General features: G+C 35.7%; 1 protein-coding gene across 4 annotated transcripts; it reads left to right on the plus strand.

The window, feature by feature from the left end:
- Window positions 1-760: 760 nt before the first annotated feature.
- On the plus strand, window positions 761-15,047 carry LOC18441898 (kelch repeat-containing protein At3g27220). 4 transcript variants are annotated; one of them, XM_011627853.3, is made up of 7 exons: window positions 761-1,045; window positions 3,243-3,431; window positions 6,494-6,723; window positions 8,441-8,611; window positions 10,632-10,737; window positions 11,318-11,524; window positions 14,821-15,047. In XM_011627853.3, the coding sequence occupies exons 1-7, from the start codon at window positions 1,022-1,024 to the stop codon at window positions 14,983-14,985; spliced, it is 1,092 nt and encodes a 363-aa protein (XP_011626155.2). In that variant the 5' UTR covers window positions 761-1,021; the 3' UTR covers window positions 14,986-15,047. The 4 variants fall into 4 exon arrangements, with proteins under 4 accessions (XP_011626155.2, XP_088725085.1, XP_088725084.1 ...); XM_088868959.1 differs by having other exon boundaries at window positions 842-1,045; window positions 6,484-6,723; XM_088868958.1 differs by lacking the exon at window positions 761-1,045 and adding an exon at window positions 1,946-2,333 and having other exon boundaries at window positions 6,484-6,723.
- The last annotated feature ends 2,829 nt before the right edge of the window (window positions 15,048-17,876 follow it).

Consider the following 17,876-nt stretch of genomic DNA (forward strand, 5'->3'; position numbering starts at 1 on the left):
AATTAATATAGGCCGTCTATTTTAGTGAGATGCATAGATCTAGGCCTTCAAAGGATCTTTTCCCTTTTCAAATGTTTTAAATAGTTTTATTATTATTGGATTGACAATATTAAAAAAGAAAATTTGATTTTGAATTGTAAATGCGTAGATCTTGAAACCTCATCCTTTATGTTTGGATAAGGTTTCCTCAGCTTTATGTAAACAAAAGAAAGCGTCACATCAAATCCTTGTCCATAAAATACTTTTGGTGACAGAAATATCTACGATGGCTCTAAAATCAATTTCCAACTTCAACAATAAAATTTTAAACTCAAAAAATGGTACAGATATTGTGGATCCGTGGACATTTTATTTGGACGTTGTTAGTATGCGGCCAACCTACATATTGAAGAAATGCGGGCTTGGCAATGAATATATTTTTTAAATATTATTTGATCCTAATTTTTAGAGAATATATAATCTTTAACGTGTATATTATGAATATGAGTTTTTTTTAAAAAAAACTATAAGTAATAATTATATTTAGACTGTTAGATGAACCACCTATTTGCATCCATCTTTAAGATGGATGCTTTTTACCTCTGGACCGCATATTGTAAAAATGTAGTCCAACCCGCATGAATAATTGTTCCATTTATTTTTGAGGCAAAATAGACGGTCTAGATAATTTATTGAAAAAATTATGTAAATATCCATTATATTTACTGTTATTACAAAAATTCCTATAAATTTATGTTATTACACTTATATCTATATTTTCATCTCCAAAACACTTTTTAAAAAAAAAAATGAAAATGCCTAGTTTCGGTTTTTCAAAATTTGAATTTAAACTGAATTCGGTGTTTGGAAAACCAAAATGTAGGGCCGTCCATTTACCTCCATTTGTCCTTTTCCTCTAACATCTCTGCAATTTTTTGGGCTCTCCTCTCTCTTCATTTCCGTCCCTCTATCTCTTAGCTCTCTCACAAGAGATCCTATTCTAAAGCTTTGGACTATATTGGACGGATTTTGACGGCATTTGATGAATTTTAGATGGGTAATGAAGGTATGTATATGAAAAATATTAATTTGTCGGTCGATTTATGGGAATTTAGATTGTATAAGATTTTGATTTAAGGTTTCACGGTTGAGTATATAAAAGTCGATTTAGGGTTTATGTGACATATTTCACAATTGTATAAGCATGGAAATCTTATGGTCTTGACTTACAATCCAGAAGTTCTCAAATTCCAACCCAATCAATCTTCAAGCTCACATTCACACGGCAATATGAGTGGTGAGAAGTGTTCAGAATGGTAACGAACGCCACCTTAGCACAGACCAACTTAACCAATCATAATCACCCATTACAATGAGTTTGTCTAAAACATGTTGATATTGAGTTTTTAGTTTTTGAAAACTCGAAAATATGGTATTTTTGGTTTTTGATAGTTAATTTCCAGTAATTTACTGGAAATTGAAATTGGGTTTTCAGTTTTTAATTGAAAACATGATAATTTCGGTCTTTGAAACACTGAAAAATTGGCAATTTTGTCTTTTTTTTAAAAAAAATATTATGAAGTTGAAAAAACAGATATAGGTGTAATATCGATAAATTTAAAATATTTTCGTTATTAAATAAAATAGATATGTACATAATTTTTTCGAATTTATAAGAAAATGCTCTTTATTTTTCGCAATCATAAAGCTAAATCGAGATGATGAAAGTACAGCTATTCAAAAGCTAAATCGAGATGATGAAAGTACAGCTATTCAAATGGCTTGCAATTTTCGATGAGTTATGAGATCAGGATTTACTTATTTTGATAACTCCGCAGTCCTCTCCAAAGGGATTTTTTTGTACAGGAGAGAGACAACCATTCTTACCCCTTTTTTAGAGAGAGAAAACGCGGATATCACCTTTTTGCCCTTATTTAAACAACCGCGCCCGCCCACAGCTTCTCTTATTCCATCAAATTCCAGTTGCCCATATACACACGCTTCACTGTATAAATTCGAATTGAGAGAGAGAGAGAGAGATAGAGTTCCTTTTTGCCGTCATTCGAGCAAAAGATTCCAGAGCTTCTCTCATTTCTGATAATTCCCCTGGTTATAGATCCATTTAGAGTGGCTTAACTGCTTAGATTCTATGCTTGATTTTGAGGTATTTAATGGCGAGATTAGGAGGCAAAGCCCCAGTTCTCAAGTACATTATTCCAGCTGCATGCGTAGGGCTTCTTGTTGCTGGTCTTCTTGCTAATATATTGTGGGCTTCTTCTTCTTCTTCTCGACCTTCTATTATTTCTTATTGGGAGTCTAGTGAAGATTCAAGTAAAGTTATCCCACTTATAGAGGTTTGTTTGATCCATTTCAAACTTTGTTTTTTTTTTTTTTAGTTGATTTACGCAATGAAATTGATTAATTAACTTCTTCCTTTTTTGAGACATTTCATTCAATTTTTCTTGGGGTTTTGCAAATTGAGGATGGTTGAAACTTTGGAGATCAAAGAGTAATGGGTACTTATCTGTTTCAGTATATGATCTTTGCTTGTTTAAAAGTTCCATGACTTGATGTCTTTTTGTTTTTAAGCTATTTATAGTTTTGGGTGGTAACTCATCTTTCCCAATTGGGGATCTTACATGGTAAAATAATGACTTTTCGCATTTCATAGCCTTAATGGCCTCGCATGCTTGTAAATCTGAAAGCTTTGCACGGTTTGTCTACCTTTCCTTTTTTGAGATACCTTGGCTTGTTCCACAATTTCTTTGATATTCAAGTTATTTTTGTTAACAAAAGAGGACATTTGTTACTTTTTTCTATTTAAATTTTTTATAAGCTCCATAATATTCAATCTATTGCTCATTATCAGTGTCCAATAATTTTTTATAAGCTCCATAATATTCAATCTATTACTCATTATCAGTGTCCAATGCGCATCAACACATCAATGCCTATCAGTGTCCAATGCGCATCAACTCATCAATGCTGGGTATCCTGTTTAAACTGTAGAAGAGCACTATCTTATGTGCAAATTTCTTGTGATTATTCTTCCTAGTTTATCATGAAAGGAATTCTTTGCGGCTTTATGGATTTCATTTTTTTGCCTGAAAAACATGTGATTGACTGATTGCGATTGTCATACTTGGTGACTGCATTGCAATAAATTTATTTTGATGGTTCATGGATTTGTAGTTGGGGAATTTCTTCATTGCTTGATACTTACGCCTTTCTTGATTTTTTTTTGTTACTTTTGTTGTTGATAGACCAAGAATTTTAATAACAATAAAGCACCCATAGCGAGAGAAAAGAAAAATTCGACCCCTGAAGATCTATCGGTGCCCCTATTGGAATGGGAGGAGATGGTGCAGGCACCTGTCCCACGTCTTGATGGAGCAGCCATTCAGATTGGGAACCTTCTCTATGTGCTTGCAGGATATGGTACCATTGATTATGTGAGTAACATTTCATTGACACCTAATTAACAAGGAATTATGAAGCATTTCAGTGATACCCAATTAACATGGAATTATGTAAACATTTCGCTGATAATCAATTAATATGGACTTATGTGAGTAACATTTCATTGATTCGAAATTAATATGGAATTTGATGTAATGCATTTTGAGTACATCCTTCTGACCTGCACATGTTGATGCTATGTTTGCTGTTTCAATTATGATGACTGTGATGGACTTTTTTTTCTATTTTGAGTAAAGGAAACTCTATTAATGATTAATAGATGATTACAATGTCGCCCCATCGTTAAATGGGGCATATTGTCCAAAGAGAGCAAAGAATAAACATTTAAAATCTCCAAGAGCAATATGGGGCAACGTCCTTGGTTCCACAAAAACAGCAACCCCTGTTATATTGTTGTAGATACATAATTGGGGGAAACAGCACTCTCCTTGGCCAGGGAGTCAGCAATGGAGTTGGATTCTGTCCATAAATGTTGGAAAGTGATCATCAATGAACCAGTGATATAAAATATTTGGTTGAAAAAGCACTCTCAATGCCACGGGAAGGGAGACACCCTGGAAGCCAAACAAATAGATTTCTACGAGTCCCCTTCGACAATAGAGAACTACTCATTTCGGTTCAGAACAACTTTGTATTTTGAAGGAAAGCTTCAACCTCAGCCTCAGTGGAGTTGGCTGTACCAATGGGCAAGAGAAGATAGTTTACAATTGGCTATTTGTAAAACTTCCCCAACACCCTCTGCGCCCAGGCTGCCCAGGGTGCAGCCATGGAAGTTTATTTTGCTGACCCCCACAGGTGGTGGGAGCCAGAGGCCAGACCTTGAAGCTCTGGGCTCCCTGAATTGGAGCGCGCATGTGACCAGAGGAGCATCAAATCAGTCCTAGGCCATTGTTGGGATAGCTTGTGTTGCTGGGCCCAAAATATGACCTGGATAAAATATGATATTCCATCATTTGGATTATAGTCTCTCTTCCTTCATAAAATTCTTTGGTTTCATTCCAACCAGATTACTCACAAGATTTTGCTAGTATTGGGCCCTCCAAAGAAAGAGGCCACTTGCAGAGGGTGAGGTTAAACTAATCCTCGAACATCAGTTGGATTGTTTGGCGGAAGACCCAGCGTGCATACCAACTGAATCTGCATACCAAGTTGGTCCATATTTTTCTTTTTTGAAGTTCTTACCAATTTGTCCCATATTGAGACTGAGAAAGGGCTGTCGAGGGACAAATGTACCCTGGTTTCTCCATCTCCTCTGCATACACATCGACTAGTTTAAGGAATGCCCCTGCATTGTAGCTGATCATGCAGTAGCACTTAATTATGCAAGACAATCCAGCAAAAGGCCTGGACTTTTAACGGTGTATATGTATTAGGGAGTCAAGATTTGCAGAATGTGGTAGAGGGCACAGTGTTATGGAGCACTTGGTAGAAGTTTCGAACTGAGAAGACACCAGAGGGGGCAGGAGTCCAGATTAATTCATCTACCACTTAACTTAGAAGGTAGGTGGAGTGAAGCAGGTTTATTAGGGAGGCGAAGTATTCACACTTCTGCGCTCTTAGGTCCTTCTAAAAGCCAGCATCCATACTGGGTGGCAAGCAATTAGCCCAAAGGATTCATCCACTGAGGGGTCGGGGACATTGGCTACAGTGAATAGCCTTGGAAATGCCGACTGCAAATGGGTCGTCTACCCATAGATCCCTCCACAGATGAACCCTATCACCTTGGTTTGTCCTCGCCCTGATGAAGGTGTTGGGGACATTGGCTACAGTGAATGTCCTTGGAAATGCCAACTGCAAATGGATCTTCTACCCATAGATCCCTCTACAGATGAACCCTATCGCCTTGGTTAGTCCTCACCCTGATGAAGGTGTTAAAGCTAGAGTAATGTCAAGATGATATCTTTCCAGGCTTTCTAGGTCAGGGTGAACTTTCTTTTGCAGAATGATGGACTTTGGTTTATTTGTTTTTTTGATGGGCGAGGTGATGTTATTAGTTTTCATTTTTTATTTAACTTCCACAAAAAAATGATACTTCTCTTCAACAGGAGAACCACTTTCCACCATTCTGGCTATAGTTAATGATAGTTTTCTAGAAAGTGTTAGCCCCACCTTAACTTTGGCTGCATGGGCTAGTTGTGTCTCCCAACAACCATTTCCAATTTCTTTTTTTTTTGTTGTTTTATTTTATTTGGTTTGAAGTTAGCAATATTTTTAATTTTGTAAAGTGAATATGTCATGAAACATTTAACAACTGAAAAAAGAAATATTGATAGCATATATGATGGGTGGGTGTCTCTACTGTTAAAATAAGTCACCTCCAATCTGGACACTAAAACCTAGCAGCATGAAAGATCATTCTGAAATAAATTGTAACCGTATTCCTAACTTCCAATTCCTTCTCTTGCAATCTAAGGAGGAATTTCTGGCCTTTGGGATCGAAATTGCCTTTATGCTTATGCCTCCCTCATAAACCACCTGGAAAGCACCGTTTTAGTACGGAGGTAATCTTCCACCTCAACCAGCCCTTCTCTATATTAGAACCAGTTACATGAGAGTTTCCCTATACTATCAGAAAGAAAAAGAAGAAATTCACATACCACTGTAAAAATAAATGAAATGAAATTGCATTTAAAAACAAAAAAAATAAATGAAATGAAATTGCATTTAAAACAAAGATGGAAAAAATTCACTCGTTTTAATGGACTCGTTCCTGACGATAAAATAGGGGGGTTTTCAAGAAATGTTTTTCAAAGGTACACCACACAATGTTGCTGGGATCTTTTACCTTTTGTGATAGGTTTTGTCCCTTAACTTTTTTTCTTTAAGCTAGTTGCTTAAAACATCTTTTTGTGGCTCTCTGATGATTATTGGTGATCCGACTCTGATTGGTTGTTGGACCATTATGAATGGCAGTAGTTTTTCTGTTGCTATATATGCACGCATCTATTGGCCGTGTTGAAGGAAGCAATCTCTATGAGATATAAGACATAATCTTAGCAGTTTTATATAGTGACACACTATTAGACTTTTGCAGGTACATTCTCATGTTGATGTGTATAACTTTACTGAAAATACCTGGGGAGGAAAGTTTGACATGCCGAAGGAAATGGCGCATTCACATTTAGGAATGGCAACAGATGGAAGATATATCTATGTGGTGACAGGTCAATACGGCCCACAATGTAGAGGACCTACTGCTAAAAGCTTTGTACTGGACGCCAAGACTAAAAAATGGAGTCAATTGCCCCCTTTACCTGTTCCTAGGTATATACAGCGTTCAGCTTACATGGTTAACTTGCTATGAAGATTTTCTAGCTTCTAATGCAATGCAATTTTGTTTTCCTGTGTTAATTTAGAATCTCATGGGTATTTTTTTCTAGAATGTTCTTTATCTTGTTCAGTGAGTTTAGAACTTTAGATTGATGCTTGCATCTGTTGGAAATGGAAATATTGCCTCTTTAACCGCATTCTGAATTGTTTAGCAATAGTTATCCAGAACTATAGGTAAATATGTTGTGTGAAATCTTCTTATGATTGTTCTCAGGCGCCACTTCTATTGTTATGGCTTCTTGTAGCTTAATTGATGTCTAAAGGTCCTAAACTAACCTCGTGCATGTGCATCCTTATGTAATTAGTCCTATGTTCTGTACCTTTGGAATCATAAATACAGTCTGTGTTGCTTACTTAACAGTGTAACAGAGGCAGAACCATTTGGAACTCTTTGGTTGTTGCACGCATAATTGGTAACTTTTTGTTGTGTGTTGCTATGTGAACATGTGCATATTCTGATGAATGTGAGTATGCATGGCAGGGGATCTCTTTGTTAACTAACCCTGTCAAGCCCATAGTCATCAGTGTTACAAAATTGCATTGCCTGATAGCTGTGAGCCTTCTTGGGCTGCCTAGATTGGTAGAATATATTAACGTTCATATGGATCAGAGTTTATGATGCAGTTCAATAGGAGAATAACTACATGTAAGTAGCTGCAAATAGCAGAATCACATTGGCACTTTTTCAGGACAGAATTTTGGAATGAAACATGATTGCCTACAGCGAATGAAAAATCTGTCCACCTGGCTGCCTAGTCGCTCTAGTTTGATTGGGTTTTATTATGATTTTTGTCATCTGCAAGGGGAAAGTTTCGCTTGGGAATCTTTTCTCAAGAACAATGTCTTGTTAGGACATGTTTGGTATGCGTGAAAATACGTTTATGAAAGTATTTCACTTACATAAGATTAGGTGCGCGAGTTTTTTCACACCAATTGCCAGTCAGTTGGTGTGAAAAAATGCGCTAGGACCAATTGGTGTGAAAAAAGTCGCACACCTAATCACATGGAAGAATTCTTTCATGTGAAAATATTTTCATAAAAGGACATATTTGGTATGCGTGAAAATATTTTTATGAAAGTATTTTCACATGAAAGAATTCTTCCATATGATTAGGTGCGCCAGTTTTTTCACACCAATTGGTCCTAGCGCATTTTTCACACCAATTGGCAGTTAGTTGGTGTGAAAAACATCCCACATCTGATCACATGGGGGAGTTCTTTCATGTGAAAATACTTTCGCAAAATTAGTATTTGTCAACACTTCTCAATTCACTATTTGTCAACACTTCTTGGTGATGGTTGACGCAACATATGTGTCTTATGCCATACAATTGAAACTTCATAGGAAACATGATTATGCATGACTGATTACGAGGTCTGGATTTTGCTAGTGTGGCTATCAAATGCTTATTTTTCTTTTCTTTTTGACCAGGAACTAGCAAAACAATTCTTTGTTATCAGCTTTTCTTGTTTACATCTACTTGACATTGCATGTGGTTATTGTTGTTAAACTAGTTAGATTCATGATACTTGTGTGGTAATTAATGATTCTTTGTATACACTCCTTCCTAAATGTTTGTTTTCCTTAATTGTACCGAAATAATCATGCGTTCATCAGAAGTGTAAAAGTTATTGATGTATTAGCTTACAGATATGCCCCAGCAACCCAGCTATGGAGAGGCAGGCTCCACGCTATGGGTGGAAGCAAGGAGGATAGACATGAACCTGCATTGGAACATTGGAGCATTGCTGTAAAGGATGGCAAAGCTTTGGAGAATGATTGGCGACCAGAAATCCCAATTCCTCGTGGTGGACCTCACAGGTTTGCTTGCAATCCCGATACTTGTTTGGTGGTTTGTACATATTTCTGTGTATTATGTAGGCATGTTTGTCTTTTTATTAAAACTTGTACTAGAAAGGTGCGTACATTTATAGACATTCTAGGTAAACCACCCTCCCTTCCCCTGCTTTTTTCTTTTTCCTTTCTCTCTGCTACTTGTTTGTTCTTGGTGTGAGGATGTAAACAGTGGTTGAGCATCCAGTTATAAGCAGTTCTAAATGTTCGATGTAGGTACCCTTTCTCTTACGTAATTTATGCATGGTGTGTCTACAAGCTTTTTTTTTTTTTTGGGTAAGTAGGTGTGTCTACAAGCTGAGTAAGCTTTGGTTCTTTTTCTTCTCTCTTTTTATTGTCAACTGTAAATTACATTGACTGCGTGAAACTTGAAATTGTCTGCACGAAATGGCCCAAATCGACACTTGCACGAAAAGTGTTCAAAGAAGCTGCATGAGATGGTCCAAAAAATTGCACAAAAGGGATCTACACATGAATATTCAGGACATTCTTAGGGAGTTTGATAGGGTTCCATCTCTTGCTAGTCCATTTGCTCTTACTTCTCTCCGAACATGTTAAGATGTGGTCCTTTCACTTCTCTCTGAAAACATGAGGGAGTAATCTGTAGTTATTGCACGAGCTTACTTGAGAATATAGTCATTAATGGCTTGACCCTTTGCATGTGCTTATGGAGGCCAATTACTTGAGAATAAAGTCATTAATGGCTTACTTGAGAATAAAGTCATTTAAAATTGTTTTAGGAACTCACTGGCTTTGACCCTTTGCATGTGCTTATGGAGGCCAATTACTGGCAGTTATTGGCAAGTAGAGGGTGGTTGTGGCGGTTCTAATCTTTGGAACTTCATTGATATCCCACTCCCTCAACAGATGTCCTAATTTTTAGAACTGCATTGATATCCCTTTCAAGTTTACTTTCTGGAAACACAACATCAATGTTACAGACCTACATGGTTACTCACCGGAAGGAAAAATTTGCTTCTTTGAGTTCCTTTTGCCTTTTTGCTGGTACCTAGTGACATATTTTTTCTAATTCCTTTTTAATAAATATGATCCCTAAGTTGAAATTCCCGGAGGATATGAATTTATTACGTTACTGTCCAAATGGCATCTTTTTATTTGTTTATTCATTTATTTAGGAACTGCGATTGATAACAAAGAGCAGGTTTTCTGCTGTTAGTATGATGGTTTTCAGCTGAATGAGGATCATGCCTCTAGCCAGGGCATGCTTATCTCATAAATCTTATGGACTTGTGCAATCTTCTGAAGACAATGGCTCTTTACATTTTCTGGATTCATGCTGAACACTTATCCATTGGGACCTGCTAATCTGTTCCCATTCCCAGCTTCATCGAAACTCTAAACATGCATGGAGGTGATGGGATTCTTTTTTTTTTCTTTTTTTTGGAATCTGATGGGATTTTTGTTGTTGTTGTTGTTGTTATTGTTATTGTTATATTGATAATAACAAAGAACTCCCATAGCCTCTATAGAATAACTATTACCATACAAGCATTAAGCATGGTCAATTTGAATGAGATTTTATATTGAAGTTCCTATAAATTTCTCTATGGTATTTTCAATGTCTTGTCTCTACTTTTTAAACTCGGTTTTTGTGTCTCTGTATTTTATTTTCTTTGAACTTTCATGACATTTAGTATTTGTGTGCTTGCTCCCGAACTCTGTGCTTGTGTTTTACGTTGTCAACCATCATAGAGATAGATATTGATCTGCAGACCCAACATTTCCTTGATGCTCTTGATTCTTGACAATGCCTCCTCAATTGCATGGGTTTATGTAAAACTTTTATAGAGTATATGTGAAACCTTATGCATATTTGTGGCATATGTTGACTGGAAGTTTGATCTTCCGAGGTCGAGTGACTCACATGCTGATTGTTGCTATTGAGGGTCATCGACCTTTTGGTTTTCATTGTTTGAAACATATGTAGATGCACTAGTACTGACTTAGAACTTTGCTACACTATCAGGGCATGCATAGTTGTCAATGATCATCTTCTCGTTATTGGTGGTCAAGAGGGTGATTTTATGGCTAAACCAGGATCACCTATTTTCAAGTGCTCCCGCAGGAATGAGGTATCTGCTTTTATTACATAATCATATCATGTCTTTTTTCACCTGATATCTACACTTTCAAATCAACACAGAATTTGTCTAAAAATTTCGTAATATTTTGATTATTTGCCTGCAATCCTACATTCTAGGTGTACACTTCTTGTTGGATCCTGTTGTATGTATACCCTGGGCAAGCTGCTATATTCACCTCTTATTTTTGAACACTCCTGAATTTTCATAACATGCGAGTACTTCATGTTATAGTATTACTTATGTGCCCTATTTGGGAGAAAAGCTTGTTTAGCTAATGTAGGAACCTTGCAACCTAATGAATTAGAAAAGTACAAGAACTGTTGGCAGAAAAATATAAAAGTATTGGGATATTCCCCTTGTAGGATCTTAGTCAACAAAGGGGCTTTTTGGGCAAACGGTTTATTCTAGGGAGTTTGACATATCAAAAGAAAAAAAATATTAGTTTAACTAAGAGGGAAGTGAAAGTGCACAACTGTTTACAAGAAGTCAAGAACTGATGATACCTGTGCTTTTCCTTTATTTTGTTGCATTGTCAACTGATGATTGTCATGTTACATGCTTATGACAGGTAGTATATGGGGATGTCTACATGCTGGATGATGGGAAGGAGTGGAAGCAATTACCTTCAATGCCCAAGCCTGATTCTCATATAGAATTTGCATGGGTTGTGGTGAACAACTCTATCATTATTGTTGGTGGCACAACAGAAAAGAATCCAGTGACAAAAAAGATGGTTCTTGTTGGAGAAATATTCCGGTTCAATTTAAATAGAATGGTACCTACCTTTTCTCTTCAAGTATATGTTTTCGGAAGGAGATACCAAAGCATGCTCATGTTTTCTTTGCTGGAAATTAGCTGCTGCACTTTCATAATATCATCATGCATATGTATTATTATTGATACATGTGCTCATCTAGACTATCTTGTTTTGGGTTAGTGCTTACATAATACGAGACTCTCAGTTTGAACTGATGTGTTGTTTCGTCGTTCAGTATTTCCTATAAATCAATGTAGAAAATATCTTTAGGGAAAGATTTTGGACCCTGGCAAACCCAGTTCAACTTAGCAACTTTTCAAATTTGTTCCATTAGTAAACTTAAGAACAATTTAAAAACCTAAAATGAAATATAGAAAATGTATGAAATATATGATGATTAGTTTTGTGAAAAAAAAAGGCATACTTGAGTGTTAATTATAGGGGGGAAAAAAGAGTAGTAGTGATTTATAAGAAATGAATCAGATGTAGCATTATGTAAAAGTTATTGTAATATGATAGTGTATTTGCAGCTTTTGAGCAAAGCACTATCAAACCAGGGCTTTGCTTTTCCTGCTAAGCTATTATTTGAGAGAGACAGTTTTGGTGTGTCAGCCGACTCACCTATCGCCATGCGGTCCCTTGTCTATCAAACGTCCCTCTCCAAGATGTATGTTAAAAAATGTTATATCCACTAGAAGTTAAATGGACGGCGGAAAAAGGAATTCAAAAAACAATATTTATATTTTTTGAAAAAGAAAAATTCCAAATTTAGATGATTATCATGGTGGATATTATTGAACCGTAAAATTTTGGATCGAAAATACATCTTTGAGATATGTTTTGGAGGGAGACTGCACAAGAATAGGTGAGTGTCGACCGACTCACGAAGTACTTTTCCCTCTTTGAGAGTGCTTTCCAGGTGAACCAGGAGACTCTCAGCCGAGTCTTACCGTGCATTCTGAGCTATTGTTTACAATTACTTTTGCCTTTTGACTTTATAGACTAATTCATTTTATTAAAAGAACTCATAATTCTCTGTGGCTACGGGTGTATCCATTACCAATCATATCTCTATACCAAAAAATAAATAACATTCACGATGCACCGTAAGTCTAATAACTTTCTTAGGAAAAGTTCCATTTCATACTTTTGTGTATTAAATTGGATCGAAATTTAAAAACATAGTTGTACACTATCATATTACGACAGGAAGAGGACAATTCATGATGCACCGTCAAGTCTAATAACTTTTCTTAGGAAAAGTTCCATTTCATACTTTTGTGTATTACATTGGATCGAAATTTAAAAACATAGTTGTACACTAGCATATTACGACAGGAAGAGGACAATTCATGATGCACCGTCAGGTCTAATAACTTTCTTAGGAAAAGTTCCATTTCATACTTTTGTGTATTAAATTGGATCGAAATTTAAAAACATAGTTGTACACTATCATATTACGACAGGAAGAAGACAATACCTCGAGTCTCAATGAACAATATATTACATACAACGAATTCACAAAATATGCAGTACTCCTTGCAACAACTTGTTTAACTCATATTGCTGCTCCTTTTCTTGTCTTTTTCCTTCGTTTTGGTACTTTTTCATGCTCATTCTTACAGAAAGACAATGGGCCCATATCCCAGGCCCGGACCATACAGATCCAATTTAGTGTACGTAAAATCACTAAGGCTGGCTCAGGTACACTGTTTCTATGATTTTTCAAATCTACATTATGATCCGTGTACTAGGTCATGTTGTATATCAGTCAATTGGTGTGATTCATTATCATGTTGCTATGTTGGTGACTAAGGACTCTAATCCCCATCATCCTCACCATCATTGTATCCAGGTATACTTTTAATTATCGAACTGGGGATGATTCCTTCTCCACGAACCACCTCTCACAGGAAACAAGTAGTCAAACTATATCAGATTTAGTTGCTAATGGACACTGTTTTTTCACTGTGTGGACCAATGTGAACATGGTCACATCTTGCTCGTAACCAAATAAAATGCGGATCTGACTCAAGCTTGATGGCTATACTTGTCAACAAAAATTGTGTATGTAGTTGTGGGACTTGTTTTTGACTGTTAAGGTTTTTCAAATCTGGATTACGATCCGTATGCTAGGTCATGTTGGATATCCATCAATTGGCATCATTCATTATCTTTTTGCTATGCTGGGGACTTGGGACACTAATCTCCAATATTCTCACAATCATCGTATCCGGTTGTTCCTTCCATTTTCGAATTGAGATGATTCCTTCACCATCAACCCTCTAAAGGTCCTCATAGAACAAGTAGTCCAAGTTTATCAGATTTAGTTGCTAAGGAGAGTTCATTGTGTGCATCAATGAGAACATGTTCACATCTTGCTTGCAACAAAACATGGAGCGCATCTGACTCAACCTTGCTGGCTATACTTCAACTTTGCGCCAGAGAAGTTGTGTCTATATCTATAGTGAGGTGGAAAGAAAAACAAAAACAGAAAGAAATACATATAGTACTGTTTATTAATTATTCTTTCTTAGTATATATATGATATTTCAGGCTATATCTGTTATAACTGCACTCCCATTTTAAGAGTTGTGCCTGCCTGCTTTACACCTCTGCTCAGTAGTTGTGCCTACCTGCTTTATATAAATAGAGAAGATGTATGGATACAGCCTATGTCACATGCCGATACGACTGACATGCCCAAAGCTCAATGATTTGTTGAAAACCTATTTACGACATTTTTCCAGTTTTGAATCAATTTGCGCTCTCTCTTTTTGGAATATCTGAGAATCAAAAGAGTAGCTCCTTCCCATTTCTGTTGTAATATCTATTACCGATTTTCTTTATTACCCTCCTTTACCAATTCTTGTAAAGCTGAACATAGCAAACCAAATTATGGAACCCACTGTTGAGAAATATTTTATTTGGAAAATAATATCGTAGAGTCTCCTCTTTCTTTTCTAGCCACAAATTTCATTTTCTGATTTGCAAACTCGACAGTTAAGGGCAAAGCCAGTCTGCTATGCTAAATATTGGACAGTTACAATAGTAACTTGTATATTTCTTTGTTAAATGTCCTTCCACTTATGTGTATTGAAACCCAGAATAAATGTAAAATTGGTACTCAAAAAAGGAATTAAACACAGAAGTTTTGCAAAATAAAACACTTGTGAAGGCCTTTACAGTCTAGAAAATCTACAGGAACTGCGATAATGTGCTTCCTGTTATTTTCACAGGTTCTTTAACTGCAGAGAGTGAGAGAGATTCTTGCTAATTGCGAGATTAAGTGGGTAATGAATTTGTGCATGCAGGAATGGTCAACAATCGGAAGGATGCCGTTTCGTGTTAAAACTACTCTGGTTGGGTTCTGGAATGGGTGGCTGTATTTCACATCCGGGCAGAGAGACAGGGGCCCAAATGATCCTTCTCCCAAGAAAGTTATCGCAAGCACATGGAGAACTAAGTTGAGTTTATGAATAACCACATTATTTTTGTTACTCTCGGAAGGGTTTCCAATTTGATAACCATTTCAAAGAAAGGAGTTCGTGAGCAGTGTCGTTAAATGTTGGTTATTGTATCATATTCATGATAGTTGTTAGGGGGATGAGCAGCTATTAGGACACGACCCGTGACTCGAGGTTGATCAGGCAAGTATTCCAGTTTGGTCTAAACCGCAATTGAACCGGTCTGACCATCTTTAAAGAGAAATAAGTTGAAAATATTAATTATATTTTAAATGTTAAAATCACTAAATTGCTCAAGAAATAAAAAATTAGAAAGTTTAAATATATGAAACTGGTATTTTTCTAATTCTAAAAAAACTTGGGAAAAGTATGGTATAAGTGAGAAGCTGCAAGTAGTAGATTACTGCTAGCAATTGGAATTTTAATGAGAGGCTTTATAAGAACTCAACACATTTAAGAGTATCGTGTAAGATGATGTTTTGACACAAAAGGAGGTGGTCCAACCTGTGGGATCAATTTGTATCAATGTGACCCACACTATCTAGGTGCCATCCCAAAGATTTCCAGCATTGATACTTTGATTGAAGGGAGGGTGGGAGGTAGAAAGTTAAGCCATGTATACAATATTATTACTTCAGATAGAAGATCGACAAATATTTACAAGTAAAAAAATATAAGATACATAACATATATTTATCAATGATGTTTATTTGTTTTATATTTTTGTTTCTACTAGTCAATCTTACAATTTTAATAAAGTATGTACAAATTGCATGCATGCTCAAATTTTGTCCACAAGTCTTACAATGTACATGTGCAACATTAGAGCAAGTCTTACAATGCACATGAGCAACATTAGAGCTTTTTTTTTTTTATTAGTTATTGTTATTTTGAATTCGGTCTAAGAAATTCGGCCTACATGCCTGAAAATGCCACAGTACCAAATTTATCACAATACTCCAATACCTAAAAGTGCCACATTATCAATCATATCAAAATAGAAAATTAGTCGCACAAAGTGCCACCGTATCAATCATATCAAAATAGAAAATTAGTCACACTTATTAGCGAGAGAAGTTCTCTTCAAATACCAAAAATTTCAAAGTAGATAATGCAATGGTAATCTTATTTTCAAGATAACGTTGATAGCAAGGTAAAGAATCACGTAGAAATATCACATAAAAATCATGCGAAAATCACCCCAGAAGCATGTAAGATCACACCACATCAACTGCATATGAAAATCACCCCAAAAACAAGTAAGATCACACCGCATAGGTCTTGGCCTGAAATTTCACTGTACCTTTTCCAATGTCCTCAATATCATGCCACCGTTGGATTTAGGACCTAAGTTTGGGGTTGTAACCTCCTTATCTAGTGACCAATTAGAAAAAAGGAAAAGTGTCAAAAAAAAAAAAAAAAAAAAAAGAAAAAATGTTGAAATCCATTACAATATCATCAAAAAGGTTAAAAAATATTCAAACCGCCAAAAAAGAGGTATATATAAATTTATATCAATCTCAGTGTTTGGAAACCATAACAACATAGGGTATTTTAGTAATTTACCCCTAATTAAAATTATCAAAGTAACCTAAATTATTTAGACATTATTCAGACTTCCCAATATGGAGTAATTTAGGAATTTTTCAAAATTTTTGATGACATTTTCTATTAATATAGAAATCTAAAAGTAACACTATATATTTGTAATGTTTTGATCCTTTTAGTGATATTGTAAGTAATTTCAACCTTTTATATATATATATATATATATATATATATATTTTCCCTTGAAGAAAAAAGGTGAAGTGCTTTCTATAAAATTACTCAATAGGTAAACTTGAAAACCAACTTCCATACCGAATCATAAGCACTCTATAAGTGCCCAAAAAAGTAACATCTAAAAAAAGATAATCCAATTTTTGGATCTGTGTTCAATTAAAATCCAAACTTGCTTTTTCAAAATGGTGCTGCTTGTATAGAACCGAGGCTCTAAACAATCAAAATAAAGCGCACTTTCAAATAGTGTCAAGAAATGTGGTTTTCATATTGGAAATGTTTGTGATAGCCTTGAATAATATTTTTATATTTAATTATAAAATTTAAAGCTTAAAAATAATGCAAGTCGAATAAATTTATGAAAACTTTAAAATCTTGAAAATTAACTGTCCAAAAATACATTACAAGATGCATTATTACTATTTTAAAAACTTGGAATATGTCGAGAAAATCAATTTGAAGAAGCATCAAAACAATCTCTTCGAGTGAAACTTTGAGGTGGGCGCTAATTTGATTGTTTAGAGCCTCAGCTCTATATAAACTTTTTCCTTTGCAAAATACTCATGGTCATTCTAAAGTTTATCCCGAGAATTCCACATGAACTTCCCTTCTTTTTTTTCAAGTTCCCCCGAGGGAGTAACAGTATCTAGGCGCTCAATTAAATATGTAAATATTCCATGCTGGCTTTCTTACCTAGCACCACCCGTCTGATGCAACAATGGACGACTAAGATTGTAATTCCTCCCTCAAAGGTCCATAGAAAATATTAGCAAATTGTAGCACCAACCATCATTTTTTTAATTTGACGGTTAGGCAGGTGCTAGCAAAATGTAGGAAACAGGACGACAGCAGTGTCTACAATCTCTACTTTTAATGTGTGTAGGTCACTAGAGTTGGAAGCTCGTATATTTTTGCTGCATTTCTATATCGATACCATCATGCCACATTACTACTTTCCATTAAATATCGGTAAAGTTTTAGATGTGACTCTACCCACATTTTATATAATCCAAACCCTCAGCCGTTAGATTTAAGTAGATGGTTGGGATGACTTGAATCACAATGTCACAAGTTGAATATCAATCTTGATACGACGGTTAAGGGTGTTTTATTTTGCAACAAAA

The sequence above is a fragment of the Amborella trichopoda genome, chromosome 6 (genome assembly GCF_054954075.1).
Source record: "Amborella trichopoda isolate Santa Cruz 75 chromosome 6, AtrichopodaSantaCruz75HAP2 v2.0, whole genome shotgun sequence".
In the NCBI taxonomy this organism is placed as follows: Eukaryota; Viridiplantae; Streptophyta; class Magnoliopsida; order Amborellales; family Amborellaceae; genus Amborella; species Amborella trichopoda.

What these genes read in the sequence shown, in the direction of transcription:
- LOC18441898 (XM_006852123.4), top strand. Translation starts at nt 2,151, where the DNA reads ATGGCGAGATTAGGAGGCAAAGCCCCAGTTCTCAAGTACATTATTCCA. An exon ending in AAGTTATCCCACTTATAGAG is followed by an intron (nt 2,334 to 3,242) that starts GTTTGTTTGATC and finishes TGTTGTTGATAG; the next exon opens with ACCAAGAATTTTAATAACAA. An exon ending in GGTTCAATTTAAATAGAATG is followed by an intron (nt 11,525 to 14,820) that starts GTACCTACCTTT and finishes TTGTGCATGCAG; the next exon opens with GAATGGTCAACAATCGGAAG.